At 48.1% G+C, this 22,277-nt stretch overlaps 1 protein-coding gene across 6 annotated transcripts in view; it reads left to right on the forward strand.

Moving 5' to 3' along the window:
• Positions 1–22,277, forward strand: part of PLXNB1 (plexin B1) — a 165,498-nt gene that overhangs the window by 119,998 nt on the left and 23,223 nt on the right. For all 6 annotated transcript variants that reach the window (XM_077324828.1, XM_077324827.1, XM_077324826.1 and 3 more), the window contains 12 exons: positions 656–784; positions 7,695–7,795; positions 8,951–9,083; positions 9,799–9,955; positions 11,678–11,786; positions 11,885–11,993; positions 14,669–15,529; positions 16,062–16,181; positions 16,712–16,834; positions 17,657–17,750; positions 18,839–19,005; positions 21,470–21,621. In XM_077324828.1, the coding sequence (XP_077180943.1) occupies positions 656–784; positions 7,695–7,795; positions 8,951–9,083; positions 9,799–9,955; positions 11,678–11,786; positions 11,885–11,993; positions 14,669–15,529; positions 16,062–16,181; positions 16,712–16,834; positions 17,657–17,750; positions 18,839–19,005; positions 21,470–21,621 (2,255 nt within the window). The remainder of the gene's footprint in view (positions 1–655; positions 785–7,694; positions 7,796–8,950; positions 9,084–9,798; positions 9,956–11,677; positions 11,787–11,884; positions 11,994–14,668; positions 15,530–16,061; positions 16,182–16,711; positions 16,835–17,656; positions 17,751–18,838; positions 19,006–21,469; positions 21,622–22,277) is intronic.

Here is a 22,277-nt window from a genome sequence, read left to right on the forward strand (position 1 = left end):
ACATCGGAATTCAGGAGAAAATGAAGATTCATACTAGACTATATAGAATAACAGAACCAAAACTGATATTAACCATGGGATTAATATAATAACTGATCTAGAATTTACAGATGATGTAAAATAACAGAATATGAACTCATAAATTTGTGCTCTATGAAATTTTTTTTAAGTGTAGTATATAATTATAAGTAGTCTTTTCTGTTTTTTCTCTACATTTCTGAATGAAAACATATATTACAATTATATTACAAAAAACAAAGAAGTTCAATTTCTGGGTGTAAGTGAGTCCTGAGTGACTGAACATATGTAGTGAGATAAAAAGCCAATGTCCCTGTTAAGTCCAGGAGGTTCCATTGTCCTGAGTGTTAGCTTGATGGCCTGGCTTCGTATTAGGCCATTTCATAAGTTCATATATAGTGCTATCTTTCTTTCCTCCTTAGCAAGATTAATGCGTCCTTCACATGAGCAGGCTATTACAGTGGGAGCTTTCCTTTGTAAAGAAAAATGCAATTGAGATTGAGCTTGATTATGCACAGGTAGAGAGGTCTTCCACATCACATCATTTCTTTTGAATTTCTGGCTTCAGAACGTAAAGTTTGGGAACCTGGACCACCCCAATACTCATTTCTGCCCATTTTGTTTTCCTGTCCTGCAGGCTTACTTGGGATCGACGGGGCACGCCGACCTGTATGCTTCTCTGGCGATCCAGCCGAACAGCGCTGTGAGTGGAGACCTCCTCTTCGACCAGTCCAAGAAGTATTTGTATGTCATGACTCAGTCAATGGTGAGAACCTCTGGTTTTATGGCACTGAACTGTGGACAAAGAGGAAGCAAATAAATCTCCTGCGGGGGAGTCAGTTGCCCTCTGTCAGCTGTAGATGGCAGCCATGGAGTCCCACAGGGTCAAAGGGTTAGACAGACCTGTCAAGAGATGTCCCCTACTTCGTTGCTTAAAAGAGCTCACTCTTTTCTGGGGAGGGGGGAATGCAGCCCAGATAAAGTATGCAAATTAAGTCAAGTCTTGTGCTTGAGCACATGGACACAAACAGCGTTGGTCAAGACAGGAGACCATCTAGTTCAGCCTTGTGTCCGATCAACAAGCAACTTCAAATCTGTGGGGAGGGTAGTTGACAGAAGGCATAATGGCGGTGTTCATCCCATCTGTTGCACGTCCCCATCTAGAGCCAGCTTGGTGTAGTGGCTAAGAGTGGCGGCCTCTAATCTGGTGAGCTGGATTTGATCCTCCACTCCTCCACAAGCAGCCTGTTGCGTGACCTTGGGCTCATCACAGCTTTGTTAGAGCTGTTCTCACAGGGCAGGTCTTTCAGAGCTCTCTCTGTCCCACCAATCTCACGGGGTCTGTTGTGGGGAGAGGAAGGGAAGGCGATTGTAAGCTGCTTTGAGACCCCTTCGGGTAGTAGAAAGCGGGGTACAAAAAACATGCTCTTCTTCTTCCCATTTGGGAACTGGAGGTGAACTCCATCACTGACCAGCCATTTGACAGACCAAGAAAGTCCGAGAAGAAGATTCCTCCGATCATTCCACCTGGCCCATCCCTCACAGACTCCACCGCCAACCAGGGAGGGAAAAGATAGAAAAGGCCCTTTCTATTGGCTCTCACCTCTGAGCCTTCTTGAGTGTTGAAGATAACAAGGCAGGATAGACAAGTGAGCAAGACTGCTGCCCTAAGGACTCTTCTCTGAGAGTCAACCCTCATTGAATACCGTAAGACTGGCTTCTAAATAAATCTCCTCAGGCTGTCAGAAGTTCCTGACAGTTAAAGCGGTTTCTCAGTGGAACAGGCTTCCTCAGGAGGTGGTGGGTTCTCCATCTTTGGAGATTTTTAAACAGAGGCTGGATAGCCATCTGACGGAGAGGCTGACTCTGTGAAGGCTCAAGGGGGTGGCAGGTGACACTGGATAAGCGATAGGGTTGGACTAGATGACCCAGGAGGTCCCTTCCGACTCTATGATTCTATGAAGTATTCTGCCCTTCATTTCAAAACGCAAAGGCTGAATAGGGTCGGCAGCTGCATAATTCACCTTTTCAAAGCCATGTGGTTGAAAATGACACACCTTCAATGAGAGCATGTGACACATTCCTTGGGGGGGGGTGGCAACCAATGGTATAGGTGGGGAGATGATTCTATGATTCTATGATTCTATGATTCCATAGGCCGGCTTCCTGTGGGTTGGGCCCAGTGCAAAATTTCCTCTATCATGCCGGTGGTAATGCAAGAAAATGACTGGTAGCCACTTACACCCACTCCAGCTTATCATATCCCCTGCTAGCATGTCTGCAAGAGCTTGAGCAACCAGATTCTGGGCACTGGGCATATATAGGGAGGCAAGCATTACGTGTCGCAAGACACCAAGTCCATTTCGGTTTGCCCTCCCAGGCTGCTGGAGCCAAGCGTTGAAAGCCAAGGTTGCATTATTTCATTAGCCAGCAGCCGCCTGTCCTCCATGAACTGGGTGAAAAAGCCTTTCATGACAATGACGGCTGAAAGACCGTCGCTGTCCATAATGTCTCCTGTCATCTGGTTTTCAGCGCCCCCCACCTCCCCGTTGTGGAATGAAAGAAATCTGTAGGCCCGTCTTGAGGAAATGAAGCGGCACCAGCCACCTTCCAGCTTTCTCAAATTTTATTGCGTGCCTCTGGGCCCGTGTGTTCTTTTTTTTTCCTTTCCAAATGACATCAAGAGCCTTAATATCCTGTGCTTCTAAAAAATGAATGACGTGCGTCAATGAGAATGTTTTTCAAAATCTGGGCTTCTTTTCTTTCTGTACTGAGCCCAAGAACACAAATGGTGGCCTGCTAAATCCATCCAGTCCAACATCCTGTGTCACACAGTGGACAAGCGATTGCCCTTGAGGGTAAATAAGCAGCTTGGAGGCCAAGGCTTTGCCCCACTTAACTTCAGAGGTGAACTTCCTCTTGATATGGAGTTTCCCTTCAATTGTTATGGCAAGTAACCTATTCTCCGTGATTAATTCTAAGACCTTTTCAAGTCAGGCTTGCAAGGCCCGATTACTGTGGCATTAAAGCCCATAATTCACTTGTTGCATAAACAAGGACTTTTGTTTGTATTAATAATGTGACGGTAAGGCTCAAAAGGCCATTCTTCACATCAAAATGCCTGAAAGTGACCATCTTAGAGCCAGCTTGGTGTAGTGGTTAGGAGTGCGGACTTCTAATCTGGCGAGCCGGGTTTGATTCTGCACCCCTCACATGCAACCACCTTGAGCTCCCCACGGCACTGATAAAGCTGTTCTGACTGAGCAGTGATAACAGGGCTCTCTCAGCCTCATCCACCTCACAGGGTGTCTGTTGTGGGGAGAGGAAAGGGAAGGCGACTGTAAGCCGCTTTGAGGCTCCTTTGGGGAGAGAAAAGCGGCATATAAGAACCAACTCTTCTTCTTCTTCTGGAGGGAAAGCTGTTTGGTGAATCTGAAAATGTTAAGCAGCAGCAGTTCCGCTGACACATGAACTTTAAAAGTATTTCCCAAGGAAGAGCCTGTAAAGGTTGGGTTGAAAAGCTGATGGGTAATAGCTGGGAGGCTGGCCAAGCCATATAAATAATACAGCCATGCCGAGAAAACATGAAATTGCTGAAATCCTCTTGATCTTGTTGTTTGTTTTTTTAAAAAGTGTTCCACCAAGTTTTGGGTTAGAGAGATTTCTCTCTCGGCATTCCGCAGAGTGCAGCGGGAGATGCTCAGATGCTCTTAGTAAACCCTGGAGTTGCGTGACCCTTAGGAGCAAAGTAGCATAGAAATCCACGCCAATAAAGAAAGGGAACAAAGTTTAGGGCCGTAGTGTTAATATCCGACAGGGATCTTACAGAAGAGCAGCCTTGAGAAACGGAGATGGAAGAGGCTTCTTTTAATTCCCAATTGTAAAATAGGTATGGGAATGGGTGAGAGACTCTTTTCCCAAACAGGCTTCCATTTAATTTATTTTACGGAGCTTGATCTCCTCACCCTCCGCTCCCCAAGGTCCTTGGGGGCAGGTAGCAATACGCCAGTGTGACCAAGCCCGTGGGGTAGCCTTTCATATAGAAAACACTCGGCCACTGTGCATTGATTAAATCTTTGTTGGTCTTAAAGGTGCTACTGGACTCTGATTTTATTGTGCTACTTCAGACCAACACGGCTACTCATTTGAATCTGTGCATTGATGCGTTCATTTGTGTCACTCGCAGAAGTATGATTTCCATACGTGTTCCTTCAACACCCTGTGGGCGCAAGTGTGTTCCTGGAGAGTTTTTAAAGCAAATTCATTCTCTCCGAATGTGCAAAGAAAATAAATTGGCTTGGACCAAAACAGACCTCAGACTGGGGGGCGGAGTTGGGGGTGGACTCCAGCAGCTGGGAAGTGACCATGGAGACAAAGGGGACGGCCAGGCTTTCTGCAGCCCCTGCTCTCCAGCCATCTCCCCCAGCCTGGTGTCATTTATCACTGTCCGCTCTTTATGAGCTGCCCACTCAGTCTCTGCCCACAGGACCGTTCCCAGGCCAAGCCGTTGGGGAATCTCCCTTCTTGACAGGCTCCGCTGGCTCTTTTCGGGAGCCCCCATGTAGGCCCCCCCCCGCCATCGTCCTTCTGATTATGTCCTCTTCCTCTCCGTCCTGCCGTCAGAAGAAAGCAGCAGCTGAAAACGTTCGCAGCCAGGGATCTCTTGTGACGTAAATGCCGCTGTGTCCGGCAAAGCTGAATGCTGTGACCTTGGTGTTCTATAGTAAAAGTAACAATAGTCGTAGTTGAAAATGAGTAGCCGTCTTGGTCTGAAGTAGCACAATAAAATCAGAGTCCAGGAGCACCTTCAAGACCAACAAAGATTTATTCAGGGCGTGAGCTTTCGAGTGTTCATAGTCTGACAAAGAGTGCTTGCACTCGAAAGCTCACGCCTTGAATAAATCTTTGTTGGTCTTGAAGGTGCTACTGGACTCTGATTTTAATAGTAGTAGTGGTGGAGGTAATAATAGTAATGATAATAGTAATAGTAGTGATAATAATATTAGCAATATTAATGATGATAATAGCAATAGTAGTGATAATATTATTAGCAATATTAATGATGATAATAGCAATTGTAGTGATAATATTATTAGCAATATTAATGATGATAATAGCAATTGTAGTGATAATATTAGTAATGTTAATGATGATGATAATAATAATAGCAGAATCAGTAGTAGTGGTAATAATAATAGTAATTATAGTAGTAGTAGTAGTAGTAGTAGTAGTAGTAGTAGTAGTAGTAGTAGTAATAATAAATTTTATTTGTACCCTGGCCTTCCCTAGTTGGCTCAGGATGGTAGACAGCAAAATAGAAATAATTATGCAAATCAAAAACCTCTTAACATTAAAAAAACGCCTCCTCTTAATGAAATGAATCTTTCTGAGGGTTGGGCAGAACTTGGAGGGATTTTTGTTGTGGGCTGGGTTGTCAGGGAGGGAGGCCAGGATCTGTGATGGTCTTTCCTTGCAGAACAGCTCCATCTTGAAGACCCTCCAGATTTGTTTAAGACTGGAGCATTCCGGGCTTGTTGGTTTAGAAGAGAGAAGACCGGGGGGGGGGGGGCGGAGGTGGTAGTGATGGATGATAGGGGCTGATATCATTATAGTTCAGAGGAAGTGCTTAGAGAGTCCTTTTTGTCTCTCCCAAGACACCAATAGCCTTGACCTGAGTCACCCAGGCTAGCCCCATCTCATCAGATCTCAGAAGTTAAGCAGAGTCGGCTCTGGTTAGTATTTGGGTCTAAGACCAACAAAGAAGTCCAGGTTTGCTCTGCGGAGCCAGGCCACGGCGGACCACACACCAGCTGTGGCACGATGGCGCTTTCCGTGACCACCAAGATACGAATACTCAGGGTTGCTCTGTAGTAGTTTCAGGTTTTCTCCTACATGATTTTAATCATATACGTTCATGGTGATCCAGTGCTTTTAAAATCTTATAACCTTTGTAGAGTTCAGCAGCTGGTCAGGGAAAGTACAGGGACTGCCTTTGATCCTGGAAGCTCATTAGTACAGCGGAAGCAGTAGTGGTTTATCGCTCTCTCGGTCGTGAGGGAGCGCCAAGCTTTGGTCTCCTAACTTTGCTTGGAGAATTTAATGAGTGTTATTCGGAGGTGTTCCAAGCGCACCTGTTTGTTGATCTTTATCATCGCTTTGGGGACCAGCCGTTTTGTTTGGAGGACGATAACCTGCCGAAGCTAGAAAGATTTCTTTCCATTCCTGTCGCATCTCTCAAAAAAGTGTCATACAAAAGTGCTCATTTGGGCTCTTACTGGAGGTTTCCAGTTAGAGATTTTAAATGAGAGATGTTTCTCCCACTGATTGGGCGGGGCTCCAGAACTTTGCTGAGCATTTGGCCAGCTGGCTAAAACCTGATTTGCCTGAAACTTCATATATTAGCTGAGTTTGAGAAACGTAAGGAGATTTGATTTTTATTCCACGCCTTCCCCCCCACACACACATGGGATAACAGGACGAATTAGCACCTGCGTTTACCTGTCAAGTCCTTGCTTCATAAAAGGAGTGATGTCTTGTTTCCAAAAAAGTCATTAACTCAAAAGAAATCCTCCCCTTGTTTGGGTGATTGAAGATCAATCACCTAGCCCCTCTCCTGTTTAATTGTGCTGTGAAAGAGAAGTCTGTCTCAAAGAGGTTATCTTTTGTAGACCCGATAAGCACTCCTCTGCGGTTCAGCTAATGAGCAAAATTCTCACAGGGCTGAGTGGTGCAAATGCTTACATTGGATATAAATTTGAAGACAGGTGAAAAAAGTCACTTCTTTATCCAGTGCATTAAATTTTGGAACTCGCTGCCATAAGAAGTCACGATGGGCAGGAGCAAAGACAGCTGGAGACAAAAATGAAGATGTACATGGGTAGCTTGTGAGCCTTGATGGAACCTCCCTGTTCAGTGGCAGAATACCTCTTGTCAGTCGCTTGAGGGGGGGAGCAGTAGCAAAGGGGAGGTTTTGACTTCTATCACTTTGCTGTTTGATAATCCCAGATCCAGCATGGGCTCATGGATATTGTAGTCCATGGACGTCTGGAGATCCACAATTTGGCCACTCCAGCTATACAGACTGTGTGACTGTGGATACGTCTAGGATTTTGCCAGGCATTACTCACAGTGGCTTGTATAGAGAACCCTGTGTCCCTCAAAAATGTTTGCATTTGCAATATATTACAAACTGTCATGTTAGCCAGGGCAGGGGGTGTGATGGGTTGTATTGTTATTAGACTCCCCAATAAGGTGCCCACCAAATTGTGTTAGAAAGTGAGGAGAACCAGTTTGGGTACTTGCTTTCAACTGACCTCTGGAGGTTTGACTGGCCGGGCAGATTAAAATAATATTTCAGCCACAGCTGCCAAAAGAGTGTTGGTTTTATTCTCTCTACTTTCCTGGTATATTTTTAAAAATTACCCCCCCCCCCCCTTCCCCTGCACTTGGACTTCCTCTGTACGTGAGGCTCCCCTTCCTCCAGTATCCCTCTTTGTGGTCGGCTCCATCTCTTGTGGCGGCCATTTTGTGGAGGCGCCCATGACCCTGTGTCAGAATTCCAAAGCTGCCTGGGGGGCTCACTCGGGTGGGATCTACAGGAGCCGACGCAATCCTCCACCAGTAGGTGTCTGGGCTTCTCAGAGGCTGATCGACAATCCACTTTGCCTTTCGTGCAGGTGACCAAGATTCCCATCTTCGAATGCTCCCAGTACTCTGACTGCGAATCATGTCTAGCGCTGAGAGACCCGTACTGCGGCTGGTGTGTTCTCCAAGGAAGGTGAGGTTTGGGATTTCCCCCAGCGTGTCTCAGTACAGCGGAAGCACTCGTGGTTTCCCGCTCTCTCGGTCTTGAGGGAGTGCCAAGCTGTGGCCTCCTAACTTTGTCTGGAATCGGGCCAGCAACAGGTAACAACCAGCCTGAAATGACAATGTGGAAGGGCCTGATCGCTTTTCACATGAAAGCAGCAGCATTTTCGGCCCGCTTGCTTTTCCAAGTGGCCAAGCGGAGCTAGTCTTTGCCCACTGTCATCATGTTTATTCCGTCAATTGACCCATATAAACGATACATCTGCAGAAAACTGTAATTAATAATAGAAGTTAATAAACATGACATTAAAAAAAAGACAAGAATGTTGCTACATGAAATGTTAAAATAGTAAAACAATGTTAAGACGATGAATTGTTGGGAACAAAAATAATGTTATTGTGGGTAGGGAAATAAAAGGGGTTATAACATGTAAAGAAAAAGGGGGAAGAAACCTCAAGAAGTTAACGACAGGGACAAGGAATTGCCCACTGTCTGTAGCCCTACGCTGTTGTTGTTGTTGTTGTTGTTGTTGTTGTTGTTGTTGTTGTTGTTGTTGTTGTTGTTGTTGTTGTTGTTCTTCTTCTTCTTCTTCTTCTTCTTCTTCTTCTTCTTATTATTATTATTATTATTATTATTATTATTATTATTATTATTATTATTCGATTTATTTCCCGCCACTCCCTACAGGCTCGTGGTGGGTAACAGTAGTCTTAAAATCCCCCATTAAAACCCCCACTAAAAGACTATAAAAATACCCAACATGGCGGTCAATACCACTCTCCCCTACCCGAACAAGGGCACTGGGGGATGGAGGGTAATGATGACTTCTTCAGACCCCCAGGGGGGGCAATGTTCTTCCTTGCCAATCCCAGCCTCAACCATAGACCTGGCGGAAGAGCTCCGTTTTACAGGCCCTGCAGAACTCCGACAGCTCCTGCAGGAGTTCACATCCCCATGGAATGGAACCAACATTGGAAACTTCCTGATTCTTTGAGGCTGTTCGGTTCTCTGCCAGATAATCTGCTTGTGTGCGTCTAGACTTGAGACAGGCACAAGGCCCCTTTCTCGGACCGCCCACATCATCTGTTTTTCTCCATCTGCATCTCCCCCCACCCGTCTCCCCAGGTGCAGCCGTCGCTCCGAATGCACCCGCTTCCGAGTGAGCGACCAGTGGCTCTGGGGCTACAATTTGACCCAGCAGTGCTTGTCTGTCCAGTCACTGAGCCCGGCCAACATCAGCAGAGAGGAACAGAGAACTGTAAGTTCACCTGCACTAACACTCTCCTTGGAAGGTGTGGCAAAGAGCATCTTTGCACCTTTCGCATGAGCCGTGACTCTGGAAGTGGGGGATGGCTTGTGTTCCCTTTGCACACTTTCTTTGGGGGGGATGGGGGACTTGGAATACTTCACACTGTGCTAAAGATTGGCTCCAGATTGAAAGGGGCTCTCTGCAAGATATTGTCCAGGGCATCCCTCATGTGCAGGTCCACACACACACACACACCTTCCTTGGGGATAAAGCAGGGTGCAACTTTCCCAAGCTCAGTCAGTGTCAGCAAAGCCAGCAGGTCTGGGAGCAAAGCTAAGAATTCTAAGAAATAAAAATACATGGATTTAAGAGCAACGCGGAGGAGTCATCCTCTGCACTCTGGAAAAGTGTTATTCCTAGCATGGAATAAGAGATAGCCCCAGGGGACTGTAGGGAAATATTCCTTCAGAGGTCTCCGGTTGGCAGCATGCCCTCTGCAGTATGCCCTTCCTCACCCCACAACAGACACCGTTTTGTGACTCTTTTATTGACTAAGAGCTTGGATTGAAGGGCTTGGCCTGCCTACACAATTCTGCTCTTTCTCTTTGCACTTCCCAGCCTTTCACAATTCCATCGACCCCGTCCTCTTCCAGTTTTGGAAGGGGAGGAGAGTCTAATGAGAGGAGAAGGGAATGTATTCATCAGGTTTCTCTCCTGCCGGCAGATCTCCCTAACGCTTTCGGATTTGCCACTCCTGCGGGACGGAGAGTCATATTCGTGCTTCTTCGAAGAGTACGAGAGCCCAGCAGTACTGGTAGGGTCGGGCATCACCTGTCCATCCCCACATCCTAGCCAAACACCAAGCCTGAAAGCGGGAACAGGTGAGTGACGGAGCGCGGAAAAGATAACTGTAACAAAGGGGTGTTGTGGAGGCTTCAAAATACCCTGTTCCGTTCACTCCGTGGACGGCAGCCACTCTTGCCTTTCCAAGATCTTGTCTCTTCCCTTACTAACATGCAATTTTGCAATTGGAACATCTCCTGTAGCTCATGTCTTGGATAACCTCCTCATTAGGCGATGAGGAATGACCATTTTGTCCTGCAGTTTAATAAAGTCACATACCCTTGTTTAAATAATAGCACAGCCTATGTTAAGACAGAGCACAAAATAGTGGCTTATTTTAGCTGCAGTTAATCATAGAATCATAGAAACATAGAACCATAGAGTTGGAAGGGGCCATACAGGCCATCTAGTCCAACCCCCTGCTCAACGCAGGATCAGCCCTAAGCATCCTAGAGCATCAGTCTGTGAAACTGGGATTCAGCTTGCAGGCGACCAGTCCAACCCTGACTTAGCCTTGACAGATGCCAGTCTGCTGGCCTTTGCTCCCAAACTGGGAAGGCAGTGCAAGGCAAGCAGGAATTCAGGTGGTTGTGCCCAAATTCACATGTCACGGAAACTATAGTTAAGTCTACTGGTGGCTAATTAATCAGATTTAAACAGTGACTCTGGATCGTGGGTCAGTGGAGCCTAACTACCTATAGGTGGCTCACAAGACCAGGGGTAGTCAAACTGCGGCCCTCCAGATTCGCTGGCAGGGGCTCATGGGAATTGTAGTCCATGGACATCTGGAGGGCTGCAGTTTGACTACCCCTGCTCAAGACAGTCTTACTAACCACAGTTTAACAGAGTTTGAGTCCAGTGGCACCCTTAAGCCCCCTAAAGGGTTTATGTACATGAAAGCTTCTACCTTGCGTAAAATGTTGTTGGTCTTCATGGTGCCATGGTGGAACTCAGACTTTGTACTGCTGCTTCAGCCCAACACGGCTACCCACCTGAATCTCTTTTGTAGTTAGCTGAATTGACTTTGGTTTTGTGTGACGTCTCACCTGACCCACAGTATGGAAGATCAAGGGTCCCAAATAAACCTTGCATGACTTATTCTCCTGGCAGCTGCCTTGCAGAACTGGGCTTTCCTCAATGTCAGGTTTTGAAGTTTTGACGAGTGGTGTGTTTTAAAAGTACCCTAATCTTTATGGCCAAGGCTAGCTCCGTCTCATTGGATCTTGGAAGCTAAGCAGAGTTGGCCCTGATCAATATTTGCAAGGGAGACCTCCAAAGAATGCCAGAGTTGTGATGGGGAGGCAGGCAGCGGCCGACCTCCTCTGCTCATCTTTTGCCTTGAAAACCCACCAGGGGTCACCATAAATCAGGTGTGACTTGATTGGCATTTCCACCATCATATTATGAACATGAGATGAGCAATACTGAATCTGGCCAGATGGCCACATAGCCAGCTATCCTGTTGTCATGTGTGGCCAACCAGATTCTTTTGGGAAGCCCACAAGCAGGACAAGAAGGCAGTCAGCCTCCCTGGCCCCCGAGGACCTGGTATTCAGGTACGCTGCCTCTAATCCTGTAGGTTCCATTTAGCCCTTATGGCCAACAGCTGTTGATTAGACATCCTCACGAATTGCATTAAGACCCTTTTAAAGCCATCACAAGCTTCCTATAACAGTGAACTCCATCATATCTCAATATGGCCACGTTTGCTGTCGAACTGTGTCGAAGCGACTAATTTTCTTTTTAATTTCCATCATCAGACCACATAACGATTCAGCTGGTGGTGCGTTTCCACGATGTCTTCATTGCTTCGACCTCCTTCTCCTTCTATGACTGTGCCGCAGTGGCCTCTCTGAGGAAATCGGCGCCGTAAGTCCACGAGGGCCCCAACCCCTCCAAACGTCAAAGTTCCAGTTTGGCCTCTGGGGGGCTTCTTTGCACAGATGTTCTGTTCTCCTTGCCTTCAGGTGCCAGATGTGCGTGAGCAGCCACTGGGGTTGTAATTGGTGCGTCCATCAACACCTCTGCACTCACAAGACCACCTGTGAAGAAGGGGCCATCATCTACAACGAAAGGGTGTGTCTTTCGTAGCGCCTGTCTGGTGCTCTGTCTGCTGTATTTCCGTAGGCTGTGCTTAGGAGAGCAGCCATTTTGCTACTTTGCCATTTGGTGCCCTTAACGGAGGCCATAGGACCACCTTGGGGCCACAGACTGAAAAATGTGAGAAGGGAGCCCGAAGGATTTATGGGGGCCCCTGGTGACTTTCTGTCAGGGGTAGTCAACCTGTGGTCCTCCAGATGTCCATGGACTACAATTCCCATGAGCCCCTGCCAGCAAACGCTGGCAGGGGCTCATGGGAATTGTAGTCCATGGACATCTGGAGGACCACAGGTTGACTACCCCTGATGTATGACATCACTAATGTTTCAGTGTTCCACAGGGAGCTTTCAGTGTTCCACAGGGTTCCGCAGGGCCTGCAAAAGGTTGAGGCTGGCACGGCCAGGGAGATCCGCATGGCCCCCCTTCCGGGAGAGTAGGAGTGTGGGTTGCAAATGACATCTGCACCCTCCTCTATGAGATTCTAGTGGGGGGACTGAGAATAGTGAGGGTTTTGTTTTTCTGCTGTATCTTCTTCCTTTTGGTTTGACCAATGAATTGCAATTTTTATGTCTGGGGTTTTTATGTAGACAGGTGTAACCCGCCCTGAGCTGTCAGGGAGTGGCGGGTAATAAATCAAATTAATAACAAATAAATAATATAATAATAACAGCAGCAGAAGCAGCAGCAGCAGCTAGAAAGTTCAGCCTCTGTCAGGGATAAGAAAAAGAAATCATGCAGTCCATTCCTTCGTGTGTGCTTGAATTAATGCATTCAAGAAAAAAATGAACACACATCATTCTCTGAGTCAAATGCTCTAGAAATCTGCCTTGTGTATATATAAGACAAGGTATGTTGAGAATCGTTTGTTCACTCTTAGCTTAGGCCTTTTTTAGCCTAGCTCATTGGGCAAGCAGCCAGCCTACTGCAGGGGCCCTGAAACCTGAGAAGAACTCCTCAAAGGGCTGGGGCTGTGGGCAAAAATAAAATGGCCACCCTAAGCTGACCTGCTCTATAGAACCTAGTATAAATGGTCTGCTTCCGAGGGCATTTAAATTACTCTAAAGGAGAGTGGTTATCTAGGAAGAAGGAAGCCCCAACCCTGTGTTCTCCTTCTTCACAGAAGTAATTCATTCTGGCTCGATTCTGTGCCTCCCTGCCCATTCTTTAAAAAAAAGAATCATAGAACCATAGAATCATAGAGTTGGAAGGGGCCATACAGGCCATCTAGTCCAACCCCCTGCTCAATGCAGGATCAGCCCTAAGCATCCTAAAGCATCCAAGAAAACTGTGTATCCAACCTTTGCTTGAAGACTGCCAGTGAGGGGGAGCTCATTTTATTTAAAAAGACATTTTATTTAAAAAGAATATATTACTTATTACATAACTGTTTTTTCTCAGATATATTAAACTACTGTTTTATAATACAAAAACAGAAGTGGTGGGGGGAAAGCATTAAAACTTTTTCTAGAAAGCAGCTTTTAGAAAGAGATGAAAAAAGACCCATAATATTACAGTTTACATCATGTAACTCAGTTGTTTCTTTCCATCGCATTTTCCCGATCTGTGTAGTCTAGGACAGGACTCCATTTTCTTCCGAAGTCTAATATTAGTCTGTCGTACATCAGATCTGTTAGTTTTGCCATTGACGCCTATTCAGCCATCTTGTTTGAGCCGTCTGTCAGACTGCCTGTTCTGAATTCCCTCAAGAAGCTGGGAAGCATGCCTGAGAGGAACAGAACGTCTGTCAATGACAGGAGAAGCTGCAGCTGCCCCAAACCTTTCTGCTATAACCGCTGGTCAAAGCACAGGAGGGCCCTTTCTGTATTTAATCAGTCAGCTTGACACACATAAGAGGAGAAGCTTTTGACTGAAGGAGAAAAACAACAACAGAGCACGGAGGAGAATAATATGGGACGGAACAAGCAGAGCACGCCATGTCCAGTCTAATGGGGGTTGTTCCGTAGGCTGAGCTTGTGTTGAAGTTTTGCAGAGTCCTCAGCAAGTTGAAATGTGTCTACAGGCAAAATTTAAATGAAATCATCCCCTGGGTCCACGGCCACATGCCTCTGGATATTTGCCCAAAGTCGTATTTCCCCTCGAATGCCTGCTCATTCTTGCTGCCCTAGAAGGAGATGTCCTCCAGCTACAAAAAAGGGATTAAGGCCTTATTTTGAAGCTCCCTTTTGTAAATGCATAGTGCGATCTGCAAAAAATGAGCAAAGAGGGGTAATAATTGATGGCCAGATGTGGAAATGAAATTCCAGCACCTGTTGACTCCTACCTGCAAATGGATCCAGTCCTGGGTTTTGTTGTGGGGATTCACCTCCTAGTGGTCTCCCAGTCCATTGCGATATTTTCATGCACACATAATGTTATGGGCTGCTAACCTGAAAAGCACAAAAATCCCCCCACCCCCACAGAATTGCCCTTCCCCCCCACCCCCACTCAGCATGCGTACTGATGTTTGCTGTTGCACTTCTCTGATGGTTTAGGATGTATTTAGCATATCCAGTCCATTGTGGGTTTTAAAAAACTATTTAAAAATAAGATTACTCCTTTCTGAATTGATTCCCACCCCACCCCCCAATTCTTTGCTGTGTTATGCTAGCTTTGACTCGATGTCTCTTCTCCATCTCTTTCTTCTTCTCCAGACCCAAATACCAGTCTTCAACCTTCTGCCTTCCTCAGCTGTTCCCACTACAGCCGTGCCCCCTACCTCAGCTCCGACCGCGGCCACCGACCCAACCATTCTCTCGGAAACATCGACAGAATCTTTCCCCCCCAGTCCCGCCCCAACCTCCCTCCCCACCACTCAGCCAGTAACCTCTGCCCCAACTACCCCACAGCCAGAAACCCTCATCCCCACGCATTCACCACCTCCCTCCATGGACTCTCTGACTTCTCTCAGGACCACCACAGAATTCTGGACGCTGCCCCCAACTGACGTCCCCACGACCACTAACCCTACGACCGAGTCTGTCCTCACCGACCAACCGGAAACTCCAGACCTCACCACACATCCTACCTCAACTGAACCTGCCGTTGACCCTGAAGACTGGTCCACGGACCCTTCTACGTCCCTCGCTCCCAGCACATTTCAGCCCTCCGTGGAGGCCCAGACGCCTTCCCCAGAAGCGGCAGATTCCATGACTCCATCTCCTAGGCCTGAATCACCCACCTCTTCCATCCTGACGCCCTTCACCTCCAATCAGATCGGAAGTGCCTCTACCTCTTCTGCTGACTTACTAGGAGACCTGGAGACTGAGCTACCTACCACTGAGTTGCCTCCTTTTACGGGCCTTCCAGACTGGTTTCCTGGGGATGGGCTTGAACTCAAGGACAGCGAGGAGTGGATAGAACTGCTGCCGTCGGAGAACGATACATCTGCCTTCTCTGCCTCCATGCTCCTGTCAGGGGATGGAGACTCATTGGAGAGCGACACCACCGATTCCCCCAGAATTCTGAACCCGGGGCTGGATTACCAGTATGACGCACCTGGATTTTTGGACTTGGTGAGTCTCAAGCTACAGTGGAGAGCATAGCTGGTTCCACACAACGGGTTTTGCCATGATGGGCAGGTTGCTGGTGTAGTTGTAATTCAAGTTGCACTTGCAACCGGTATTCCGCACGCCAGAAGATAATCTGGGTTTTCACCCACGTTAGCCATGCTCATTCCACACATGTTGAATAATGGACTTTTGATGAGCTTTTGCAGCTGGGTTTTTTCCTGTGCAGAACAGGAAAATCTGCTTCCAAAGGGCATTGGAAGTGCAATATCCAAAGTGTGTGGATTTAGGCTTTACAATAGTCAACGCAATAAAACAGCAAAATCAATACCCCCCCCCCAATTAAAACACAGTCTTCTGTGCTGCCTGCTCCTAGCACTGGGAGCGCTTGATAAGATAAAAACCTGATGGCTTCTGTCTTGGATACGGTTATGCGTCTTCTCTGGTTTTCCATTCTTTTTGAGCTTTGTGGGTATCAGGAGGGAGGGGCAGAGAGCGGCATGAACAGCTCTTCTTGTGCGGGTTTGTGTGCTTTCAGAACGAAAGCTGGGGGCCAGAAGCCTGTCCCTGCGTGCGGGGCATACAGGGGTCCTCTCTGATGCCTGTCAACGTGCAGAGGAAGATAACCCTGATTGGGAGAAATTTCCACCTCTATCAGGTAAGAGGAACACCGCCGAGGACCTGGGCAGACTTTCTGGAAGCATCACCTGGTTCAAAATGGGTTGCTGGCAGGTAGAAGTTACAGGGACTGTATCTCATCAGGGTAAAAAGACCACGAGGGGTCTTCAGTGCCGGCTTCAAAGTGCCAGTTCTGACCTGTAAGCCAAGAGGTGGCCTGGGATCAAGGGATCTGAAGGATCTTTTTTGCTTCTCTGAACCTGCCCACTAGGAGGAGGACATCTTAAAATTCCCAGAAGATCCAGAGAAAGATCTTACTGACCAAGGGGAGGGGAGAGAAGGGAGAACTTTCTCTCTCAGTGGTTCACATCAGAGGCCGCTCACTTCTGAAAATCTAGAATGGGTTCATGTTAGGGGCAGAGTAGGCAGAGAAGTGTGGAATGGAATTCACAGCATGGTGCTCTGTGTGTGTGTGAGAGAGAGAGAGGGAGAGAGAGAGAGAGAGAGAGAGAGAGAGAGAGAGAGAGAGAGATCTTCATCTGTATGAAGATGCATTTGTTCCTGCTCAAGGATCAGCTGCGGGACTATGAGTGTGCTTTGGTTCTGGAAGGCAAGACCTTGGTGGTGGAAGCGCACATCGAACCGGATGACACAAACCCGTCCCTTTGCTATATCACCTGCCAGCTGCACCAGGTAAGACGTTCATGCGAGACAGGTCTGCCTTGCAGTTTCTGACTGTTCAAATACAGCCAGCCTGGCAAAGCCTCTAGGGGTCCATGCTCAATTCCTGGCCTTGCCAATTTAGAAAGACCAGGTAGTGGGCAATGAGAGGCATCCCTTCCAGAGACTTTGGAGAGCTGCTGCCGGTCTCAGTGGATGATACCCGTGGATGGGCCAGTGGTTGGATTCAGCATAAGGCAGTTTCAGATGCCCATGATATGCAGATACTTGCAAGTGATCATGCTGAGTTTTGCAAGTGGCACTTTTAAAAATATGTAAGCATTTCTGCTCCACTGTTCTTCTCAGTGGGGGACTCAAGGCATATTACAAAAGAAGCACAAATGCCCCAAGCCCATGCCTGAGTGCAAATTCATACTGTGCCTGGAAAGCCGGTCACATGCTTTCAGAGAGGGAGGAGGGAGAGGTGGCATATAACTTCCTGGATGTTGACGCGATCTTACAGTTTCAGGGACCACGACTCATTTATGCTGTTTTTGTTTGTTTGTTTAAACTAATCATTTGGGCTAAGTAAGGATTGTTTTGCCCAGGATGGCTCAGTTCAGTCCAATCCCATCAGATTTCAGAAGCTAAGCCGGGTCTGGCCTGGCTAGTATCTGGATGGGAGACTGCCCAGGGAGTCCCAGGGGTGCCATGTTGAGGCAGGTGACAGCAAACCACCTCTGAACATCCCTTGCCTTGGAAACCCCTTGGGAACACCGCAAATTTGGCTGCGATGGAGGCATATTCCCCATTTTAGAATTCCTCTCAAGGATGGATGTCTTGGTCTTGTTGCAGTACAGCTACTCGGCCCCCCAGCTGGAATTCAGCGCTGCTGTTTTTGTGCAAAGGAAGCCGCGCCTCCGTGTGGACAGCATAGAAGATCTCCACGGTATGGGCACCGGGGGTGGGGGTGGGGGGACACACATGGGTGAGGTTGGGACTCTGTCCTCAGATGAATGGGGTCCCGTGAACCTGCTGTCTTTCAGAGCTCCATGTCTTTGCTGGGCGGCTCTTCTCAAGCAGGCCCAGTGATTATTCCACTGATAAACATGTCAAGGTTCTCATAGGTGGTTGAGTGCAGTTTCCGGCCTTTGCAATGGGGCAATAATTACACTGGGGCATTCATTCATTTATTGGCTCCACTTTTATACCGCCGCTCCCAGTGCAGCCGGCCTGGGTGGCTTACAACGTGCCTAAAATACAGTAATTAGAAATGGGCACTTCAGATCCCTTCACCAAAGCGCCCCCCCCCCCGGAGAACTATTCATAGAACTGCCCAGAGCCGTATGGAAGGGCGGAATAAAAATCTATCTATCTATCTATCTATCTATCTATCTATCTATCTATCTATCTATCTATCTATCTATCTATCTATCTATCTATCTATCTATCAACTAACTAACATTACTACTACTACTACTACTACTACTACTACTACTACTACTACTACTACTACTACTACTACTAAAAGGCAATGGTTCTTCCTGTGCTGCCAAACCAACTCTTCTTCATCTTCCAATCACATGGGTTTTGGATGCAGAAAGGCAGAGAAGGAGGGGGGCAGCATGGTAGCCCCTCCGGTCTCCCCCCACCCCTGTTAGGGGAGGGGCTGTGGCTCAGTGGTGGAGCATCTGCTTGGCATGCAGGAAGTCCCAGGTTCAATCCTTGGCATCTGCATCGGAAAAGATCAGGTGATAGGTGATGCAAAAGACCACTCCCTCTAACCCTGGAGAGCCACTGCTAGTCCTAGAATCATAGAGCTGGCAGGGTCCTCCAGGGTCGTCTAGTCCAACCCTCTTCAGAATGCAGGAAATTCACAATCCATTCACAGTTTGAGTAGACATTCTTTTGATGGACCCCCTGATTCAGTATAAGGCAGCTTCTCGTGTGCCTGTTTTGCTTGCCTGTTAATGTGCCTGGAAAAGGTTGTCCCGAACGGCTCACGGTGCCTCCTGTCTGTCTCCCCCTTCTCCGCAGTGACTCTGTACAACTGCTCGGTGGGCCACTCGGACTGCAGCCGCTGCCAGACGGCCGATGCCAAGTACAGCTGCGTGTGGTGTGGTGGGGAACAGCCCAGCTGCCTCTTCCAGGACTCCTGCAAGGAGAAGGTGGCAGACCTGTGCCCAGCCCCGCTGATCCATTCTGTGAGTACAAGCACAGCAGCGAGGAAGCCACATTGGGCAGTGCAGAAATCTTTCCTGACAGGGAAGCCGTCTCCTGCGTGAATTCTTGCCCCGGTTCTTCTGCCTGGCTCCCACAGGGCTTGGGGAATTCCGCACCACGGCCGCTGGGACGCTGCAGACAAAGATTAAACGATAGGGATGCCGGCCTCCAGGTGGGACTCGGGGATCTCATCTCCAGACTGAAGAAATCAGTCCTCCTGGAGAAAAGGGCTGCTTTGAAAGGCTGACTTCAGGGCATTTTGGTGATGGTTGTGAGGATCAGATGGAGGAGAAGAGAGTGTTGTAAGATGCTTTGAGTCCATATCGGGGGGTAAAGTGGGAGATAAATATCAAAATAATTAAAGACTAGGGAATATCCAGAGTCCCGACTGTCAGTGGACTGTGTACCATGGCACTTTAAGGAGGAGCAGGACAGTGTATAAGTGCTCCAGGTGGGACCTGGGATTCCCCTGGTTTTGCGACTCATCTCCAGGCGACAGAGAACAATTCCACTGGAGAAAATGGCTGCTTTGGAGGGTGGACTCCATAGAATTCTACTCTACTGAGGTCCCTCCCTGCCTCAAACCCCGCCCACTTCTGGCTCCACCCCCAAAGTCTGGATGGAGGTATTTCCCAACCCAGAGCTGGCATCCCTAGTTTAATAGTTGATCTGGTCTGGGGACTTGGCATTGCCGTTATGATTTGTTTTTGCAAGGCGGGGGAACTGTGTGCGGGATGCTGGGTTTTGTGTGTAGTTGTATTGGAGTGAGAAAGAAAGAGTGCAGCTCTCCGACCAGGCTGCAGGGGGAGAGGAGGAAGTGGAAACCTTGAAAGCCTTGGGGAAGGGGCGGATAGCAGCCATAAGAAAAGATTCCCCTGTAGAAAAGTTGTGCCTATTCTGTATTTCTTTTTTTTTTTAATCAGTATATGAATATTTAATAATACGGATTAAAAAAAATTAAAACTCAAGATTATCACAAATCTGAAGACGGCACCACCTTTCTAATTCCACCCGAACTTGCAAAAAATGGCCAGGAAATAATGGGGGAGCGGAAGAAGAAATCACAGAAAGGGTTTACTTTTTATTCTGCAGTAAAAACTCATGAAAAACCTGCTTCTCTCTTTTGGCTCCTTCCTACTCCTGCTATGACCAAAAGGGGACCGCAGTCATCGCTGGAAACAGATTCCAAAGTACAAAATACCTGGACACAGCAGTATCTGTAAAGTCCCCCCCCCCTCACCCACACACCACACACCTGCAATGCGAGGAAATTTTGGCTTTTCCCTGTAAAGTGTGTGGCAGAGAGTGTCAGCCTCCCATGAATCTGCAACGAGAAGCATCTCTGAAGGAAAGCACACCAAAAGGTTTTCATGGGTCCTCCCCCCCCTTCCCTGTGTGTTTGCAAGTAACAAGAACAGCAGGAGCCTTGCAGGGGAGGGGGAGACGTGGAATCGATACCATTTCACTGTTAAAAGACAGAAAGGCTTTGCTGAAGGACGTGGGTCTCAAAGGAGGGAAAGGGAAGTGGCTGGCGGGGCGATCCTGAACAGAGTTACGTCCTTCTGAATCCATTGAAGTCGGCAGGCTCGGAGGGGGCATGAGTCTTGCTTGGATAGCGCTGTCAGTGAGCGGGCATCAGCGAGGCTTTTGCTTCAGGCGTGAAGAGCAGCGGAGAGATAGGAAGGCAGGAGCGGGAGTGGGGAAACTGTGGCCTATCTGGAAGGTCAGCAGGTGAAGAGCAAAGAGGACGAGGAAGATAAGGAGAGATGAGACGGGGAGATTGACAAAGGAGGGCAGGCAGGGGAAGAATTTTAAACAGGAGCATTCCACTTAAGGGTGTCCGTCTCAAGGGCTGATGAAGGTAGAATGATAAGCCAGAATATGCACCAGAACATAAAAGCAAACCAAATCCTTCTGTTTGTAGATATGTCTGCTGACCCTTGCCCTCCCGCCTTGTCTAGACTGTGCAAATGGAGGTGCAGAAATGGTCTTGGGACAAAGGCAGTGCATGGAAGTCACAGTTTTGCCCTGGGTCCTTAGGCCTGGTGAGATTAAGAGGGTAGGGGATGCTCAAGCTGTGGGTCAAAGCAGAGGTTCATGGCCTTCTTCTTGACAGTGGCCAACCAGAGAGGCAGGCAGTATGCTGGGGATGTGCCTTCCCTGTTATGAATTGGGCTAACGCAAACTAGCCAAGGGGCACCCTGTGTTTTGAGACCATAAGGAGAGCCCTGGACCATCAGACCAGTCGTCCAACGAACCAGCACTCGGAAGCAGGCCGTTGCTTGCCCTTTGCCCTCAAGAGCCGACAAACAAGAGCACTAATACCTTCCCAAATCGTTGCCCTCTGGCCCTGGCATCCCAAGGTCCGCTGCGTCTAAATGTGGAGGTCTCCAATGGCTGGCAACTACTCTCCATCACTCCCGTATGCCTGGCTCTCTTTTCCAGATTTCTCCCTCCACTGGTCTGGTTGAAGGGGGCACCAGGATCACCATCATGGGCTCCAACCTCGGCCAGAAGCACGAAGATATTGCAGACACGGTCACTGTGGCAGGGATCCCCTGTGTGGTGGATCCTGAAGCGTATGAGATCTCCAGCAGGTAAGTGCGGCTCTACCCCACTGCGGGGTGATGTTTGGACAAAATCCTCTCTTCCCTCCCGCAGCAATGTCACTTCCTGCCCAGGTTAGTTGGAGCCCAAACGATTCAATACCCATGTTGCCGGTCTCCTCGTTTCCTTTTCCCCTGATGCTCTTCTGAGACAGAAATCCATTTTTATCTCAGAGAGTTCCAACAGTCTTTAATGGCTGGCTCTTAATTGGTCCAACCAGGGGAGGGAAATTTGTCAGGGGGACAGATGTATGTCATGATACGGTGAAGAGCATGGCCCGTCTCAGGTGAATTCTGCTCCAGATTTGGTTCTGAGACCCTCTCTGTGGTCACAGCCATTTGCAGCTCTAATTGCGGGGATCAGCTGTGTGTCGATGCCCATCCAAAGGACAGCCGCCCTGCAGCCTTCAGCTACTGACAGCAGAGGTCGTCCTGAGAGGGGCCAAGGGGCCTGTTTGAGTGGAGACCTGCGTTTCTTCCAGAGGCTAATGGAAGGCGGTACCAAGAATTAGGGACCCGGACAGTGCCCTACTTAGTCCAGTCCTCCACTGTATTCCAGCATCATCTGTCCCCCAATGAATAGAAGAAGAAGAGCTGGTTCTTATATGCCGCTTTTCCCTACCCGAAGGAGTCTCAAAGTGGCTTAC

This window comes from Paroedura picta, chromosome 3 (assembly GCF_049243985.1).
Source record: "Paroedura picta isolate Pp20150507F chromosome 3, Ppicta_v3.0, whole genome shotgun sequence".
In the NCBI taxonomy this organism is placed as follows: Eukaryota; Metazoa; Chordata; class Lepidosauria; order Squamata; family Gekkonidae; genus Paroedura; species Paroedura picta.